Source organism: Bombus bifarius, unplaced genomic scaffold (genome assembly GCF_011952205.1).
Source record: "Bombus bifarius isolate JDL3187 unplaced genomic scaffold, Bbif_JDL3187 scf7180000008285, whole genome shotgun sequence".
NCBI classification, from domain to species: domain Eukaryota; kingdom Metazoa; phylum Arthropoda; class Insecta; order Hymenoptera; family Apidae; genus Bombus; species Bombus bifarius.
Genome location: NW_022884568.1, coordinates 545792 through 564694, shown reverse-complemented (window position 1 = coordinate 564694; position 18903 = coordinate 545792). Strand labels below are relative to the sequence as shown.

Here is an 18903-nt window from a genome sequence, read left to right as displayed (position 1 = left end):
CTTGAATTACGAGCATTACTCACTTGACGGCGTTATGACTATCGACTTAAGAGCCAGGGCCGTAACTTACACCTTTAATCCTGCCACGAGCCATTTTTACGTTTTTCAACCCTACAATTCCTATAAAACATCCCTTGAATATCTTATTTTAACTCTTTCGACCTAAACTTTTCTATTTTTCTTCCTTGCAGAAATTGATAATAATTAGACTGATAGTTTCAAAATTCGGACATGTAAGACTCGATAGCTTGAATAGGTTTATAGACATTGACTAGATCACGCCGAAATAAAAGAAAATCTTTTGTCAAACTACCATTGTCTCTCCAAACAAATTTCTAAAGTAATTTAGCAGTTCATAAAGGAATCTCCAATTGTAGGTAGAAATAAAAACTTAGTGAGACATATGAACGATAGGATGAATAAAAATATTGTGAACACATTAGAACATTAGAACTACCGGACTGCATTATAACGTATATTGGATTAATTAAAAGTAAAGAGATCAGATACACTCATTGGATATATATGCTCCATTAGGAAAGGATTAGATCATAGCGAATACTAAATCATTGTGTTGATAGTGAAACTCGATGAATATCTATGAAGCTGAGTGGAAAATGTTACAATTGCATTTTTTGTCCAGAAAACTAGATAAATTTCCAGATTTTTATGAGCACATATAGTAATGTATTTTGATATTTAGAAGCATAGACGTGTTTCTGTTAGAATTCTTCCCAAAAGAGATATCGTCACTTATATTTGTGAGCTACTTATTCATTAGCGAATGGAGATATCACGGCAATGACCAAATTTCAACGAAAGCTCGATGGTCTAGAAAAATCTTGAGGCCATCGGGCAACGCGGGAACGAAGGAACGTAATTGCCAATTCGTCGCAATTGGTCGCCCAACAAAACGTGATTACGGGACCAGAAAGGTCCGGCGCGCATATCGTCGTCGTTGAGTATATACCTACTTAATACAATCTTTGATTTATCGTTCTATATGGCTTCAGAAGGGTTAGGACACGGCCCTGCCTGAAATAGGATCTAGTCGTAGAAGACAAGACGGGCAGATATGATTATTTTATCAACAAATTGCTACATTTAAACGGCTCTTCGGTACTGCCCTATCGAGAGAAGTCGCACTCAACGGTACTCGCTATGTTTACGCGTATCTTCGACCACGATCAGAATAACAGGGTGCCTTTATATCCTTTCTAGCAGTTAGTAGGATAAATAGACGAAAAGCGACGAGTTGCTTTGGATTTTTATGAAATAGAGGAATCGTTGATTCGTTGAATCGTTCATCGTTGATAAAATTAACTCTTTCAAGATTGAATTCTTTTTTAATCTGTGGAAAAATTATTTTTTATTAATTATTGATAAGAGAAACACATCTTGGCGGATGATTTTTTTAAAGAATACCAATAATACATCAAAATTTGAGGTCAGTTTTATCGAAAATAAATATAATACATTTATCGTTTAGTTAATTAGTAATTTGTTAATTGTTGCGTCATCATTCGATATTTGTCAGGAGATTTATGAAGGATTGCCTGCCGAAGGCAATATCAAGACAAGGTATGAATTTTGTGGAAAGATTTCTTACAACATACCGATTCTAAAAACGCTACTACATCAGGACTGGTTGTCCTCATACTTCTAACACATCGACATAATCTTAATAAAGATGAAAAAAGAACGTGATATTCGACGAGACAAACAAGAGTTTCGCGCTTGACCCACATTCATCTGACTCTAGTGAAACGTTCGGGACATATGAAAACAAACAGAAACAAATCGATGAATTAAAAACCTTACCTCTATACATAAATTACAATTCGTGCTAACGTAAGATATAAAAAAGAAAATGAAATCTCTATAAAATTTTGAAGAATCAAATCTCATATCTATAGACAAATTACAATTCCCGTTAATACATTACAGTATGATTACACGATGATTTCTTAAATCTTTCTGACGAAACAAAGTCTAAATTAGAAATTTCCTAAACCCTATAAAATCTCAATAGAATTTGTATTTTCTTAGCTAATTAAAATATTGTCTGTAATTTCAACAGAAATTTCTGTTGCCTACAATCTCTTATAAAATCTCAAAAACCCTCCGTTGCAATTGTAAAATTGAAAGGAACCCTCGTGCATCGACTCTAAAAGTTAACCTTGACCCGAAAAGCGTCCAAGAGCGGAACCGGAAGCGTGGACGTTAGCGCGTGGTTGTCGATCGTCGCAGAAACGATTCGCACCGACGACGTTTCATCGTGTTACGAGTGTTATATTCAGCTAGGTGGATGTACCCTCGGATGTACTCTCCCCGCACGTGGAGTAGGATCGTCGAAGAGTTTCAGAGGGGACAATATGGAGGGAACACGAGGTGGTGGAGGAACAGCACGGAGCAGGAGGTGGCCGAGAGGAAGAAGAAGGGAAAAGAGGTAACATGCGTATCGTAATGCACAATGGTGCATTAGCCAGGAGTAGACAGTTAGACGGTCTCTCCCGCGGACCGGTTGAAATCCAACCAACCGGTATATCAACGAATAAATACAATTTCGAAGAATACGTACACCTAAAATCGGTCCAGAGGTAATTAGTCAACGAAGAAGTATCGAAAAAGGAAGAATCGTTCAATTGAACTAATTATCAGACGATGTGAATAATTGAGAAAATCTACCATATTAAAATCCGTGGAGAACGGTTGAATATTTGGTACCAGTCAAGACTGTATCTTCGCATCCATCCGCATGATTTTAATTATCTTCGAAAATTCTTGGAAGTTTCACTCAACACCAAGGATCTGCATTGGAAAACAGTTATCAAAAATTTGGAGCAAAGCGAGTTATATGACGCAGACTCTACAAGGAACGTAGCACACCACGAAGAATACTTCAGTACCATTGACATAGCTCAGTCTGCCCTTATTTATTAAGGAAATGGCTGACACGAATAATTCATCGACGATGGAGAAGAAACGTGGTGACACCACTGGAAACCAGGTAGTATCTGACAAAGCATTGGTCTGGAAGTCCATGACATTGCGCCAGAAATGGTCTTACTTCACCAGTAATATCACCGTGGAGCCTATGATCGCCTGCTACGTGATACCCTGTATGCTAGCTTCTCTGGCCACGCAGAATCTCAGCTTGGAAAAAGCGTGTAGAGTGAATCTGGCTTATCCTGACGAAGTCTGCACAGCATTAGCTAGAAGGAACACGACTGGTTATGAGATGGAAGAAACTGCTGTTCAACAACTGGTTGCTGGCATGCAGACATGGAAAACAGCTTTGTCTAGCGGTTTACCTACCATCTTGATCCTCTTCATGGGTGCCTGGAGCGATCGTACAGGATTGAGGAAGCCGTGTATGCTTCTACCTATCATTGGTGAATTTTTAAGCAGCGTTAGTATGTTGTTGTGCACCTACTTCTTTCACGAGGTTCCTATGGAAGCCACAGGTATCTTCGAAGCACTTTGGCCAGCGTTAACGGGAGGCTGGTTCACCATGTTCATGGGTGTTTTCAGTTATATCGCGGATATCACGTCGGTAGAGTCCAGGACGCTTCGAATTGGTGCTGCAAATGTTTTCTTGTCGCTTGGTGTACCGATCGGAATGGCATTGTCCGGAATACTGTATCTGAAAATTGGATTTTATGGTGTATTCGGTATTTCGACCGTGTGTTACGTGTTGAGCTTCATTTATGGGTTAGTGGTGATTAAGGAGCCACCTAAACCCCATTTGTTGCAAAAGGCGGAAAAAACGGAGACGAAGAAGATGACCGTGTGCGCATCGATCTTGGACTTCTTCGCGTTTAAGCATATTGAAGAGACCTTTCGTGTTGCTTTTAAACAGGGTAGAAATAATCGGCAGAAAAGGGTGTTGGTGCTTATGGTCATCGTTATGGTTGTGATTGGTCCACTTTACGGTAAGATTTTTATTTATTTTCTTCTTACTACTAATAGATCGCGAGAGTAGAACTAAAATAGGAATTTGTACCTATTTTAAATTCTTATGGGTACTTGGCACTTTACTTTGGGTATTTCCAAAGTATAATTGAATACTTTCGCATTTTGTGTGAATGCATGAAATGCATGAAATCTATAAATCTAATTATTAGACTTTTACTTTTGCGGAAGTAAAATTTCTTCCTTAAATCTGCACGATAAGAATTTCTACTTTGATGAAAGTATTAGACGTTTGACGTAACAATTATTTGTTCGATGTGATAGGAAAGTTGCTAGTTCGTATCGTAAGTTTGGCAAGGGATGAAAGCCAGAAATTTTGAAATCTATAAGAATTTCTTAACTCGTTATCTCGAAAGTTACACAAAAATTTGATCGAATTGATCCAGAACGGCGGAGCGTAAACTAGTTTAGCTAGTTTTCTAAATTTCATTAACAAAAACATATTCCAACCCTTGCATCTGATACGTTCGTAATTACACTTTCCTTTCTCTCTTGTGGTCTGTGGCCTGTGTGTATATGTAGCGATCACTCTGTTATGTATCTAAGTCTACTCTACGTTTACCCTTTGCACCATAATACTCAGAGGTAGATCGTTCTTATCTAATACAATTATATGTTGAATCGAAGAGTCTCGTTTTAATCAGCTCCTGAAAATCTCCAAATAACGTTGTAAATATTTTAATCTAATGCGTAAGTCTCCTTGAGTCTATTGTATTTTTTGATCGAATGATTATCGAGAGAAAGACATTGAAATAAACCACTGAGAATTTGCCTACAAATCAAAATTAAATTTACAAAGATTCACGATCCGGATATTAGTTACTACTACAATATTTACAATTTTATTCGAAGATTGTTTACAAACCTGATAAATTCGCGCGTCATCAAACAAATACTTGTCCTTCGCTAAACGTCTCTTTCCAGCAACTTTCACGATTTCCATATCGAAGAAGTTTCACACGTCCAATCAAACATTCAGAGATCTCCTGTTCATCAACTCTTGTATCGAAGCCTGTATCGGACGAGTGAAAGTAGGAAAAGTTTCGCATAACTCTCGTTAATCTCGCTAGTATTATTGCGGTAACCAACAGAAGTTTCCAAAGGTAATTGCAACATTTAGGCCACTAGAAACAGCGGAAACTGCTAGGTACGGTATAAAAATGATAAAGTCGGGGTTTTCGAGGTAGAACGAGATAGAGATAGATGTAATGAGCTGTAATTATCGACAGCAAGTAGATGGATGTAGTCCGTGCTATGTGTTTCCAATAGTTTCTACATATATTCCATACGATGAGCAGAGATACGCACGTAACATGAAAATTGCGATAGATCGCGCAGGGGCGCTAGTGAAAGTGTGATTAATTGTCCTGTTCTTTGACGATCCTAACAAATGTCCTTGTAACGTCGTAATTATTGTTTTTTTATAGGATGTTCATTCGACTTTTACTCTTCGACAGATCTTTCGATAAGGAAATTCTTCTGTGAATTCTTCTTATTCCGTAAAAATGACCATCTTCATCTTTCTCCTGCTTTTAAATAAGAATATCTAAATAAGCATACGCGTATCTAGTTCTCAATTGCAATCTTGTAATATCTATGTTAAATTTGTTTCTATATATCGTCCATGTATATATATTTCCCCATTGAACTTATCTTTTCCCCATATTTTAAATACAAATATCTCGAACGAACGTTAATACACATCTTTGCCGTATCTGGACGATAATTATCTCATTAATCCAATGAAAATGTAGCTTAATTTAACCAATATTAAATTTACCGTGATTATCTCTTTTATCAATTACTTTTTTGATCGGAACAATGAGTGAACTTAGTGTCCCCATTTTCTCCGAATGGTTACGATGCTAATCTCGAACGACAATACGGTTCCATCCGTCAATTACGGATTATTAGCGCATCACGAATTCGTATTGCAACAGGGAATTCAAGGCGAGCGTCCTTGTCATAATTTAATTAGACCGCTAATACGCCGGACATTATAATGTTTCGTTGCGTCTTTATTCGTCTTGCTAAGAGCACTGGGTAATCATGCTGCTTATAACAATTTCGTGTAATGGCCTTCTTCCTGATTTTGAAAGGCCAACAATTAGACGTCCGTGCATATTCCTATGGTTTCTGTTTGTCTTCCTTGCGATATTGTCCTCAGTTTGACATTACAAAAGGAAGATTAACAAATTTATGTTTCTAAAATGACAAAAAAGAATCGCAGATAAAGATTTTATCGATAGGAAATCTTGTTCAGTTGTCGAGAGAACTTGGTCGAATTTCGAATTTGTGTCTTGATGTGTCTCACATGTTTGAAATATAATAAACTAGCCTGCAAAGTTTAGAAGTACAATATTTATTCTTACATCGCAGATTTTTATACGAATTTATATTTTTATGAAAACGATTAAAGAGAGGGAACTTAAGCAGAGATTTACGTATCTATATGCATTCTGTGCATTTTTAGATTTTACGTAAATTCGTAAAAATCCGCGATCCGTCTATTATATATTACTTCAACTTATGGAAATGTAATAAACAATGATTCTCGCTCTAGAAATACGAGATTAAAGAATTGGTACGACAAGTGATCTATCGACACGTCAATTACAGAAGGTACATTAATATCAATTATCCGAAACATTGTATAATTGGACCGTGCAATTGACGTACGCTAATTCATTAATCATCAGTGTTTAATTCGATCGAGTTCAAGTGTACTACCTTTCGACATTGGTTCGCACATGAACGCGTTATCGATCAAAGAAAACCATCAACAAACCTTCTTCACGGTATTAATTGCAATTACCTATCGACAGGAACGGCTACCGAAGGACGAGAGAATGGAAACGATAACCGATACTTAGATATTTTTGTAATTTGTTGCTGTAACACAAATCCACGTTTGTTTCAAAGAAATCCCTACTGAAATTACACGACGTTCTAATACCTCTCTATAAGTATATTTCATCGTTTTTTAAGAAATTTTTAATAAACTAATGAAACGTTTGAATCTTTCATTAAAAATACCAAAGAAATCAATTATTTTAATTAACGTATTAAAATCTCCACAGCACTAAGAAATATTACACTTATAAAGAAGAAGAGAGGGGAATCTATTTCTTCAATTTTTACAACGAAACATTTAAATATTTAATTAACGCGTGAAAATGAAACAGAGAAATAAAGAGGAGGAGGGAAGAAAACAGAAGGAAGATACGAGACCGTAGATATAAAAAGCGAGACAATAAAGACAGTGGCCTGAAATTTATGACCGGTAGTGCGTCTGCGAAGTCAACATACCTATTAGAACTAGATTCTATACGCACGTATGCTAATGCGGTCTGATGGCCTAAGTAGCTTGATGTAATTTCAGATCTTTGACCGTCGGAAATCGGTCTAATCTTGATGGTTTGAAGGGTTATAGTAACTTCTATGATATAACGAGATAGGAAAATCGGTCATGTGTCAAAGTATATATATTATAAAGAGAAGAAGAAAATTGATAGAAATCTTAGGAGTCTTCTTGATAGAAAAATCTAGTTTTTTATTATATAAATTTTCTTTCCCATATCTCTTTGCGATATATTTTCTTTTCAACAATACATTTCTTTTCTTTTTTTTTTATGCCTTGCGTTGTTTTGTCTATCATATCCTCTATCTTCTAAGGTTATCGCCTTATTACCCTTTTTTATTGCTAAAATTTCTTTTCACGTCCTTATTTAATCGTAATTGCTTGATTCATTAACGAATAAATGAATTAAATTAGAAACGAAATATAGTACGAAGCAATCTTAGCTCTCTGATCTTCATTATATCGAAACAAAGTAAATTCCTACATACATTTCACTTTTAAATTTCAATGCAACATCGATCGATGTCTTCACTTTACGTTTTGATTTATAACTTCCATATCCTAGGCGCTACTATACTACACTATACTATCGTACAACGAGATTCGTATCTTGGATCGTTTCACATTTGATTTATCTCAGTTAGATCGAAAGATGAGAGATAAAGTTCGGACGAGTTAATTGAAAACTATATTTTGTTTAGATTCTCTGCTATCAAAGTTTTTGATTTTGTAATAACATTTAGTAAGGAGATCGACAAGGTGCGATCGTGCAAGAATTTAGAATCAATCATTTCTTGACACTCCGCAATTATACGGTAACTGGCATTTTTTCTTTGGCCACAGAACATTTTTCATAATTATTTTAGCGTTAGAACTTGGATTTAATTTCTTTGCCGTTTATGATAATTTCCGAGCAATTTTCAACATTCCTTACGGTCTTCAAATGTGATCCTCGAATTAAATGAAATTACACAAGTCGGTACACAAATCGCGCTGTAGTCTGCATGCAAATTAGATCGACGACAATAAGATAATTGACGAGTTTCGTGGAAAGGAACGTGACCAATTTTGTACCAACTTCTTTTCGTCGACTTTTTCTTTTTCGTGCCAATTATTTCTAAATCGTATTGAGAAATTAGTGTTGCAATTTTTAGAGGTAACGGAATTCTTCTCTGTACAGGAAATGTTCATTCCTGGTATTTATATTCTTCATCATTTCGCTCGATTAATTTTTTCAAAAACCAGATAGACATGCCGATCTTCTCCCCTTTCTTCTTTTTCTAGTTCAGTTAAAATTTTTGTTTCAAGCGACGAAGAATTATATTTAACAAAACTGTTTCAATGAGAAATTACCAGCATGACGAGCTGTTGAAAACCCAACATTATTGTTTTAAGCGCTTATGCTATGATTAAAACAATTACACCGAACTCATATCTAAGTCTAATTATACTGTGCGAAATGAATTTCCAGAGGATGAAGAATTCAAGAAAAACCAGCGTTTATCCAGTAACATAAAATTTGAGAGATGAATCGATCGATAAAAATACAATCGTGGAATTGTCTCTGACATTCTGAAGGAATGTTCGTGAGAAAAGCAAAGCAATGATGTGATAATAGCCTAAACTCGACGGAAACGATTAACTCGACAGCCTGATGAACGAACTTGTTGTGTAACGCCGTGTATATCCTTATGTAATACAGCTTAATAACGCGTCGAAATCATTCGGAATAACTTTTGATTGTGTTTATAGCTTCTCAAGCCACCCGGAGGTTCAACTACTATTAAGTTATTCCAGTTACCTCTGTGAAAGATCAACGATCCGAAACAGTAAATGATGTAAATTCTAGGAATGGAGATTTTCAGAATCAAAGGAAGTTAAAATACGAAGTGAAATAAATAGATTGTTGCAGCTAAAAATTCGAAGAAATTATTCCAACATTTGCAGGCTGGAATTTATTTATCTACTTTTCTACTTAAAAAACATAACTCTTTTTCTTCCAATACTCGTATCGTGCATCGCATAAAATTCTGCAATTTTTATCGATCATTAATCGTTCGTAATTTCGTTTTTAAACGCTTCCTGTCGATAGAGATTTGCATGCATTCGTATACAATGGGATTATGAGTAAAGGAAGTCCGGAGAATAAATAAGTAGATAGGAAAAAGTAAATTTCGTAATGGCCATTGAAGATGGAAAGGATAAAGTCAGCATTTTTAAGTGCTTCCTCCAGCAGGCGATATTTTTCAAAATGTCAGAGACAATTGACGAAACACGCGTAATTATGTTTTCAGTTCTTCGCTCAATCATGGTATGATGTTGAAGATTTCATTATTATTGTCGACGTGATCTGACTGAATTTTACATGTATCGGGTTGACAACTAAATGATCGCGGATTTTGTCATTAGGTGGTAATGCCTTAGTTGCTAATCCAATATTATGTCAGAGTATCACAACTCTGACTCATGACTCTTTTTTGAGTCATGACCCCTATTTATTCATAATATCCGAATAAAATGACAGCTAATATCCTATCCGACATAAAATCGTAGAATCGTAGAAATTATTCAGGTAACAAAGACCAACAACCCAACAACTCGTCAACTTATCGATTCATTAATGTTATCTAAGTTAGTAAGTTATAACTCTAGGCAAGTTAAATATATAATTGCGTTGATATGCAAAAGTGTTGGATGAGGAAGATTTCTCGCATCTTGTTCCAGAATTGATATCAAACAGAATTCCAAGTAATGTTCAGTTTAAGAACATAATAAGCGAAAGAAGATAATACAACGAATAGACGCCGTTATACAAGTTACAGGATGTTAGATAAAATTTGGTAAAATATCATTTTCTAGAGTATAAAGTGAGAAATCTATCTGATTGGAAACCTTTGCACGCTATTGTATACGTATCGCAATATTCTATCGAAGAAGAGACGCCAATGGTGGTTGATCCTTTCGTGGATCAATTCTCGAAGGCAATAATTTATTCAACTGTAAAAAGTGACAGGCATAACGGGCATAACTTTTTGCTTGTTCCAACGCCTAACCTTAAGCGGCCTTCCGCGTGTCATTTTCAACTTCGAGGCCCATTACGTACAGTGGAACGATGAAGCAACATTGCAGAGATAGCGGCGAACGCGAGCTGCCAATTCTGAAAAACGTTTTGACCATGATCTTTCATGCTGTGCAAGCGGAATCGTTCCACCTACATTGAATTTAGAACATTGTAACCCGTGGTTCGCGAAGTTACAACACGTACGGGATGATTGTAGTTTAGAGTAAATTAAATTATCGTTCTTGTTATTCAGAATTCAAACTTATTTAACCCTTTCGCACGCTCGTATACAGAATATATTGTACCTTCGTAAATTCTTAATTAAATAAACGATAAACGTATTTGTTTTAGCTAAACTAGGTCTCAAATTTCAATACGTGTCTTCTTTATAGAACCGTTCGAAAATACGCCTTCCTATTATTAATAATTAAGTATTAACATTAATCTTACCAGACCCGGTCAAATGATCGGCTTCAAAATTTAATTTAAAATTGTACATTCGTTGTTATTGCTTTTGTTCATCAAACTTTATGTAAATTCTTATATTATATTATCTGATTAATCAATTTCCCAATTATCGTTAATATAACAATTTACATGAAGTTAGAAGAATAAAAGGAATAACAATGAATGTAGAATTTTAAATTAAATTTTGAAACCGATCATTTGACTGAGTTTGGTGAAGTTAATAATGAATACTAATAATTCATAGGCTAAGAAAAATTTTATCTTAAACTTTGCAGGGTCAACCCTGCAATAGTGTTCTTTTATTGTTAACAAAATTCCTTGTTGTTCTCCTTAAAATCTAACAGATTCAAACAAAATTAAAGAAAGAGTAAAACTGAGATATAACAATAAGATCGCGGTAGAGCTATGGACACTATTATTCAATTTATTCTATTCTTTTAGATTTTTAATTCGCTAAGAGGTACGAAATAAGTGAAAATCGAAGATCTAAAACGGATAATTGTTGTTATAGGTGAAATGGCAGTGATGTATCTTTACATGAGATACAGGTACCACTGGAACGAAGTTATGTTCAGCATGTTCACCACGTTCGCCATGGTGACGAATTTAATCGGTGAGTAAATATTCGAGAATCGCCGTAACTCATGATGATTCATCGATAGTATATCAATACATTATCGCGTATTTATGAGTAAACTTGATAACTGTCCATGTCAATTATCAATTACTCTAAGTAAAGGAGAATTTTTTGTTCGCTAGAGTTGATAATAATTGATAAAAAGATTAATATCTGAGAATCGAATATATCAAGGTCGAATATGAAGACAATGTAAGGAAGATAACAATTCCTCCGACAATTTCCAGAATAACATTTAATACCCTATTATTATCGTAGATACACGTGATTATTAATGAAAGAAGCAAAAAATGCTATTTAAGATTGGAGGAAACACGTGAATGAATAAAACTCGAGGAACTAACGATCGTCTGGAATACCTTACACGCTCGAAGCTGAATTTTAATAAAATACAATCCCACGCAGAAAACATGTTGTTACGAGTGTAATCATATTTCTTGCAAAAATAGAATCTTTTTCGGCGATAACTGCCTCTCAAATAGAAGTATCTTTCGCGAAAAAAAATTGTTTCTAAGGACACATATTCCTAAAAGATATCTTCTAGTAGAAAATTTTTCCAATAAGATCGATTTTACAAGGAAATACTCTTCTAATGTAATCTTTACTGCCTTGATTTTTCCTTCCTCTATTTAAATAATTTTAATAATTTTAATAATTTTGGTAGATTAAAATTCGTTCACTATTCAATTATGGTACTTTTATACTTTTCTACTGCTCTTTTTCTAAACGTTTTCTCCCTCTTTCTTTCTTTTTTTTTTTTTTAAGACCTTGACGAATTCACGTGAAACTCGTACGTCACTCTTTTTGGCCTATTCTATCCATGAAAACAACGGAAATCGATTATATAATAGGTTGCACTGTTACGAAACGAAATCGTTGGCCATCGTTCTCAAGTAAATCACAGAAACCTCGAAACCCATAGCTATGAGGCTGAAACGTGAATTAATGAACGGAGTTGCCTTTTGTATTTTACTGCCTTTTTATATTAAACTTATAATTATTTAAAAATAAAAAGAAACTAGTTTTACATATTTTTGCAGTCATTTGCTTTCTTCATAACTGAACAGCTATCGTACGATCATTAAACCTTGCAATATTCTCATTGACAGAAACCGAAAGATGCAAAAATTGTACTTGTGTCAAGTAAAATTGTTATCAATCAACTAAGCATTCTCAATCATTCTGCTAGAGGCTTGAATGATGGTGAAAGGAGTGATTTTAACTTCTTCACAGTACTTATCATGTTAATCACTTTTCAAGAGTGAAATTATTTTTATTTATAGGAACCGCGGTATCTGTCGGTGTGTTCAGTCACATTTTAAAAATCGACGATGCTATAGTCGGGATTATGAGCTCCATGAGCAAGATCTTGGCTGGTTTCGTCTATGCATTTGCAATCACGGACTGGATGATTTATTTAGGTAAATGTTCACATAAATGTTAAATCAAATGAACATCTCGAACATTAACGCATTACCAGTAGCATGAAGTATATTTTATTAAACTCTTTTGAAAATGCATATTTCTAAGATAAGAATCTGTGAAAATTATTAACGTGAAAATTGAATACAAATGGAATAATATTAAAGAGTAACAGTTCTCTCTTTGAAACGGTGCGAAAATATTATTATACGAAAAAAATTATAAATATACATAATACTTACATAAAAAAATATTACTATACGAACTTAATAGTACTATTTTTCGTTTGAGGCTTTGTTTTCGAGAAAATCGACTTTGAATTTTTGCTCGGTATCTCACTGTAGACCGTTGTCTCGATGGAAAAATTAAAAAAAAAAAAAAATAATTTTTATTCTATATTTTCGACTTCTTTTTTCGCGTAGAATCACCCCCTTTCCGCTTGTAACACCAGTTACCAACCACCCTGTATATCTGTATATATAGTATAATAATATATAAGTAATATTAATAATAGTATATAACAATATTATTCTACCGATCTTTTTTGCAATACTTTACTTTCAATGAATTATAATTTTTCAAATGTTGTCAAATTCATTATAAATTCTACAGTGGAAGATGGCACATTTACCTACACAAATTGATAATGCGTTAAGTTCCAAGAAAGGGAATCAATAAGGTAAAATATCTTTTTCGTACATCCTTGTTTCAGCGGCTATCGTCGAGATCGTGAATGGTACATCTTTCATAGCGATGCGATCGATAGCATCTAAACTCGTATCTACAAGTGAACTCGGTAAGTGAATACAGATTTATTACCTTGGCATAGCAGACTGACATTGAAACAAATGCGTCTTTTTTTTTGTAAGATCGGAAAAACATGTAGCAGGTACCGTTACGTGAACGTTATGATACAAGTGTTAAAAATATTCCTTTATATAATTTGTAAAACATCTATGCTCAATTTACATAAGGCCTTTGTAAAGTTGGAATAAATTAGGCACGTAACGGAAGCATATTACGCAGGTATGACAGAAATACATGTATCACGAACTTGGCATTATACAAGTTTGATAAAACATGAAAACGGCGATGGAATAATAGATATTTCTAATAGATAATCCTAAAGAATAGATCGTATTCTTTAGGAACTCGATCAGAGCATCCTATACCAAAATATTCCATACAACTAAGGACAAACACATAGTTATAAAATGATAGACAATAGAAAAAGAAATGTCATTTTTAAATCACAAATATAAAAGTTTGAAATAGTATATAACATAGCGTACGCTCTAATATCTTCTAATTTCGAAGATGTCAAGTCATCTAATTTCAAAGATCTCGCTTTTAATTCCAAGAATTTTAAATCACCTTAAATTACAAAAATTATAAATCACTTATAGTCTCAATAATTCCAAATTATCTCTCCATTTTATTTTAAAAAATGAGACATTCGTTTGTTGAGTAGAATCTCTACCGTTCTAAAGCTATGACTTGGTCTCATTGCATGAAATACCTTGTATATGTAATGAAACGTACGTATTTGCACTTAAATACGCGAAACATGACACCATGAATTAGAAACTATATAAACTGGTCCAGCGTGATATAGCGGCCTTCGTTCTAATCGGATCATTTTGAGACGCCTTTTTACCTTCGTACATTTTCTTAGAACTGCGTAAATAGGATAATCTTGTTTCATCGTATCTTCGTGTCAAATCGACACCGTTTTTAAGCAATTTTCCACGGGTTTTCCTTTCAGCTGGAATAACGTCTAACAACGTTTTCCTGTCTAGCTAACAATCCAACTATTCTCGAGATCATCTTTCTTCCTGTTTTTTCTAATACCGGTATTTTATCTCATATACTAAGATGTTATCTTAATCATTTATATTAAGACTTAACCAGTATCATGAGTCATATATGGCAAACATTTCAGTTGAATTACTCAATTTTAGCGTACTTTATATTCTTTTATACTTTTAAGCTTTTAGACTTTATATTCATTTCGTTTTAGTCTATTTTAGTATGATCTAATAATGTTAAATTATATTAACTTAAAGTAATATAATCACAATACTATGATCCTACGATACTATTAAAGATTTTACCCTTTATATTCCATTGGTGCCATTTTAGCGATATTCGTAATGTGCAAATTGATTTTCTTCGTTATTTGGTTTTAGAAGAAAAGTATTAACAAAGAAGTATAAATAAAAATTTCAAAGGGCTCCGCTACAGAAGAATGTTTGGAGTACACAAGATTATGCATAGAAGCGAAGAAAACTGTGTATATTGATTAAATAACGACGTGTACCTGAATTTTCGTTGATTTGCAGGCAAGGTGAATTCGTTGCTTGGTGTCTGCGAATCTCTGATGCCTCTCATCTATGGGCCTATGTACAGTTCCATTTACGCTGCAACCATGAAAACGTTTCCAGGGACGTTCTTCATTGTCGGCGCCTGCATGACCATGCCAGCCGTCGTCGCGTTCTTGTAAGTTCTACCGGTTGCAAGTCCTCCATATCATAGATATTCAGAATGTGAGTCGTGAGCTAATTTTGAATAGGTCGCGTTAATATTATATATTAAAACATGAGAGTAACTTACATGTTCATTAGGAGAGCTTCACTCATGGAAAATCATCAGATGAACAATTCAAAGTCGATTCAGTTAAATACCACATTAGTATTGCTACTTCCGTCTAGTTTCTTTCAGCTCGTAGATCATCTCTCGACGGCAATTATATCTCGTGTAATCTTCGAGTGTGTCGTGAAAAATTACCATTTTCGAAAGTGCTCCATTCGAGACATCCTCATGGTCACTAAATAAATAATTTTATAGAAGTATCAGTTAGTAAAGGAAGAGAAAAATAATAAAAGATAATAAAAGAGGAGGAAATATTACGAACATTTTTTCTAGATTTGCTCACTAATATAATGTACAATTACTAATTACTTTAATTATACGTTTTAAAAATAGATTGATTAATTGTCGTCTTTGATAAGACAGGAAGTTAGAGAGCTAACATGAATTTTTTTATGGACAGCTGGTTATACACGGAGCACAGGAAAGATCGTCAATTGCTGGAGCAAGAGAAGAAAGCGAAGAGCAAGGAAGGACCAGAAGAGAACGACTCGAAAACTATGAAATGGCAAGTCGTTGGCGAGAAAAAGCCAGAAGTTCCTACGATGAACGGTGTCGCAAATACAGCTTTCGAATCTGACCATTTATAACACAGAACTTACTATGGAAAATATCCCATTGAATATACATAATATGTATATTTCGTACATCGTTAAGAAAACAAATTTTTCAGTTATACTGAAATAACTTCTACATATAACTAACTTACACCGAAAGAAATTTTTCATTTAACGTACAAAATGCTATTAAGGTATGAGAAAAGATCCGGAATATAACCTTATTATCGCGTTTACGCGGTAAATCTGAAATAAAGACAAGACGGAAAAGATGAGAAAGAGAAACCAAAATCTTAATAACAAACGAAGTTATCCACTTACTCGACATGGAAAGCGCGTTTTAAATAAAGGATAACTTTATTTATTCAATCAGAAATACAAAATGCAAATAGAGAATGTAAATGTTGGTATTCATGATCTTTTCAGTCGATCTTGCCGATCGATAATTCAAAACTGTTATCCTTTATTTCAAACCCTAGTACAAACAGTCTCCGGTACTTAATAAATAAATGGTTAACAATAGACAATGTAGAACAGACATGTGTCTGTTCATGTGTATCAGTATTACAAATGCTACTTGTGTGTACTATTTCCAAACTACCAATATTGAATGAAAATACGAATACGATAGAGAAATTTAAAAAAGACAAGAGATTATACTTACAAAATGTAATGTAACTCTTGGACAAACCGAGACATGAGTTTCATCTTGTGTTCGATATTCTTAAATCGATGTAAGTCTCATACTCGCGAAGAGAAACCAACAAGATATCATATATGTGTATCGTTTCTTTTATTTTTCTGTAGATCATGCATTTTACGAGAAAGTACGTCACGTGAACAAAATCGATCTGTTGTACGTTTTTATCAAAATAGTATTTATGTTAAGGTACTGCATCATTCACGTACATACGTGTATTATAGTTTATTATGTGATATAGTACGATAGTTTTATATTTAGAAAATAAAAATGGAGTTTACAGAAAAAACCACATGCTGTTTTGATTATTACTGCTAATGATGACGAATAAAGAAGTCGAGCGTAAACTTCAAATTAAAAAGGACACTTGATTAATTTATATGATAAAATTCAATTAAAAATAATGTCATATTAAAACTTAGTTCCAATTTTAACCATTGCAAATGTTCTACCATTGACAAAGAACAGGATAGATATGACATTAAATGAAGCTTCGTATCTAACGTTCTGAAATACCGACCTCGAAAAAAGGCAGAGTGTTTCTCACGCCCTCTACAATTTGTAACATCGTGTCGCATCGCGACGATTATAATTAATCCGTTTATTCAAACAAAACTTTAATCAGTGGTCGATTAAAGAAACTTCTCTGACTTTATTCTTAATGGGAACACCTTAAAACTCATAAATAAATAAACTTCTGGTCATTAGATTCATTTATCTGAACTATTATATGAACGAGAAATCGTAAGTAGTAAGGATATAAGTATTTGTCATATGACAGATTTAAATAAACTGAATTCTTCTGTATATTAAATACAAATTACAGACGTTGTTAAATAAAATAATGTAAGTAATCAAATTAATAATTGAACGAAAACAATACTTTAACATAGTTTTATAATAGAAAGTAAAACAGAATGGTGTGCGTGAAAATATTAAATTTATATATTTAATAATTAATTGCTGGACAACGGTATATACCTAGAATTAAGTTAAGAAAATTGATAAATTGTTATAAAATACTACGATGGGTTAGAAAAATAAAAAATCTTGTAGAAGAATTTGGAAAACTATAATTATTACAAACTGAAGTATTATATAAATTCATTTCCCTTTGGAACACGTGAAACGGAAACGAAAAATTTCTTCTCTCTTGGGCCTCTCGCTTACATGGAACAAATTGTTCTCGCGGTTTATCGGTTCGCGATTGCTCAATTCCTTTGAATAATTGCGTATCCCGGACGCGCGTGAGCCAACGTGTATTTGATAATTCCTTGTATTCGTAAGTCGTTTCAAGGACACCTTTGTCTCGGTACTACTGGTTGAGGACTACTCGTTGCTCATGTCCAGTCGCGGAAATTATTATCGCGCCGATGGCGCTTGCAGAGTCTAAAGGATTGCGGCCCTGCCCGATTGGTACTTCGGATCGGGTTGGAACCTATAATTTGATGTTCTTCGTAACATTAGTCAGTAGTTCCCCCCATAGGAAGTAGACCTCACTAGTTCAATTAGGACAAGTTCTTCATAATCCTGTTCAGTGGGGATCCACTATTCCTGTGTCTTATGTCTGTGCTTATATCTCGTCTATGGTCTTATTACCAGAGATATAAAGATAGAGCACATGAGTCATATGTTAATGTGTAAGTGGATGCGATAGGAGAATAGAAAAAGAACGCTACATAGAGGTGTCTTCTGTCTTGTCTAATCAGACATGCACACTGACGCTAGTTCGTTGATCGATGTTATACTTACACATTTGCTATATCGCTTTTTCAGCTCGCTAACGCACTCTGTCTTTACATCTCTATAGTCACTACTATACTTAATCGGTAATGTCGTATGTGACACGAAAATGATAAAGACGTTATATGACCAAAACATAAGACGTGAAAAAGCGTTATCTATCAAGTCTAGCTTGGTTTATATGTACCTCGTCTGTGCCACTTCTACTCTAACTTGAGAAATCACGAAATCATTGAATGACATACTCTATATAACTATATTCTCGATGACTGTGTATACGTCACACGTTACACGCTACACTACCTACAGTACAGTACGCTGAGTATGCTG

General features: G+C 34.2%; 1 protein-coding gene and 1 long non-coding RNA gene across 3 annotated transcripts; one reads left to right on the top strand and one right to left on the bottom strand.

The window, feature by feature from the left end:
* Positions 1–2947: 2947 nt before the first annotated feature.
* Positions 2948–17118, top strand: LOC117212157 (solute carrier family 46 member 3). Its single transcript, XM_033456672.1, has 6 exons — positions 2948–3935; positions 11377–11478; positions 12786–12923; positions 13637–13720; positions 15267–15423; positions 15977–17118. Exons 1-6 carry the CDS (start codon positions 2948–2950, stop codon positions 16161–16163), a joined length of 1656 nt encoding a protein of 551 aa, XP_033312563.1. The 3' UTR covers positions 16164–17118.
* On the bottom strand, positions 3524–18755 carry LOC117212158. Of its 2 annotated transcripts, XR_004488407.1 has the most exons (4): positions 18583–18733; positions 15538–15751; positions 15245–15446; positions 3524–3646 (listed from the first exon to the last, which is right to left on the bottom strand). It is a non-coding gene; the product is annotated as an uncharacterized LOC117212158 (long non-coding RNA). The 2 variants fall into 2 exon arrangements; XR_004488406.1 differs by having other exon boundaries at positions 15245–15751; positions 18583–18755.
* Between the last annotated feature and the right edge of the window lie 148 nt (positions 18756–18903).

What these genes read in the sequence shown, in the direction of transcription:
- LOC117212157 (XM_033456672.1), top strand. Translation starts at nt 2,948, where the DNA reads ATGGCTGACACGAATAATTCATCGACGATGGAGAAGAAACGTGGTGAC. An exon ending in GGACTGGATGATTTATTTAG is followed by an intron (nt 12,924 to 13,636) that starts GTAAATGTTCAC and finishes TCCTTGTTTCAG; the next exon opens with CGGCTATCGTCGAGATCGTG. An exon ending in CGTATCTACAAGTGAACTCG is followed by an intron (nt 13,721 to 15,266) that starts GTAAGTGAATAC and finishes GTTGATTTGCAG; the next exon opens with GCAAGGTGAATTCGTTGCTT.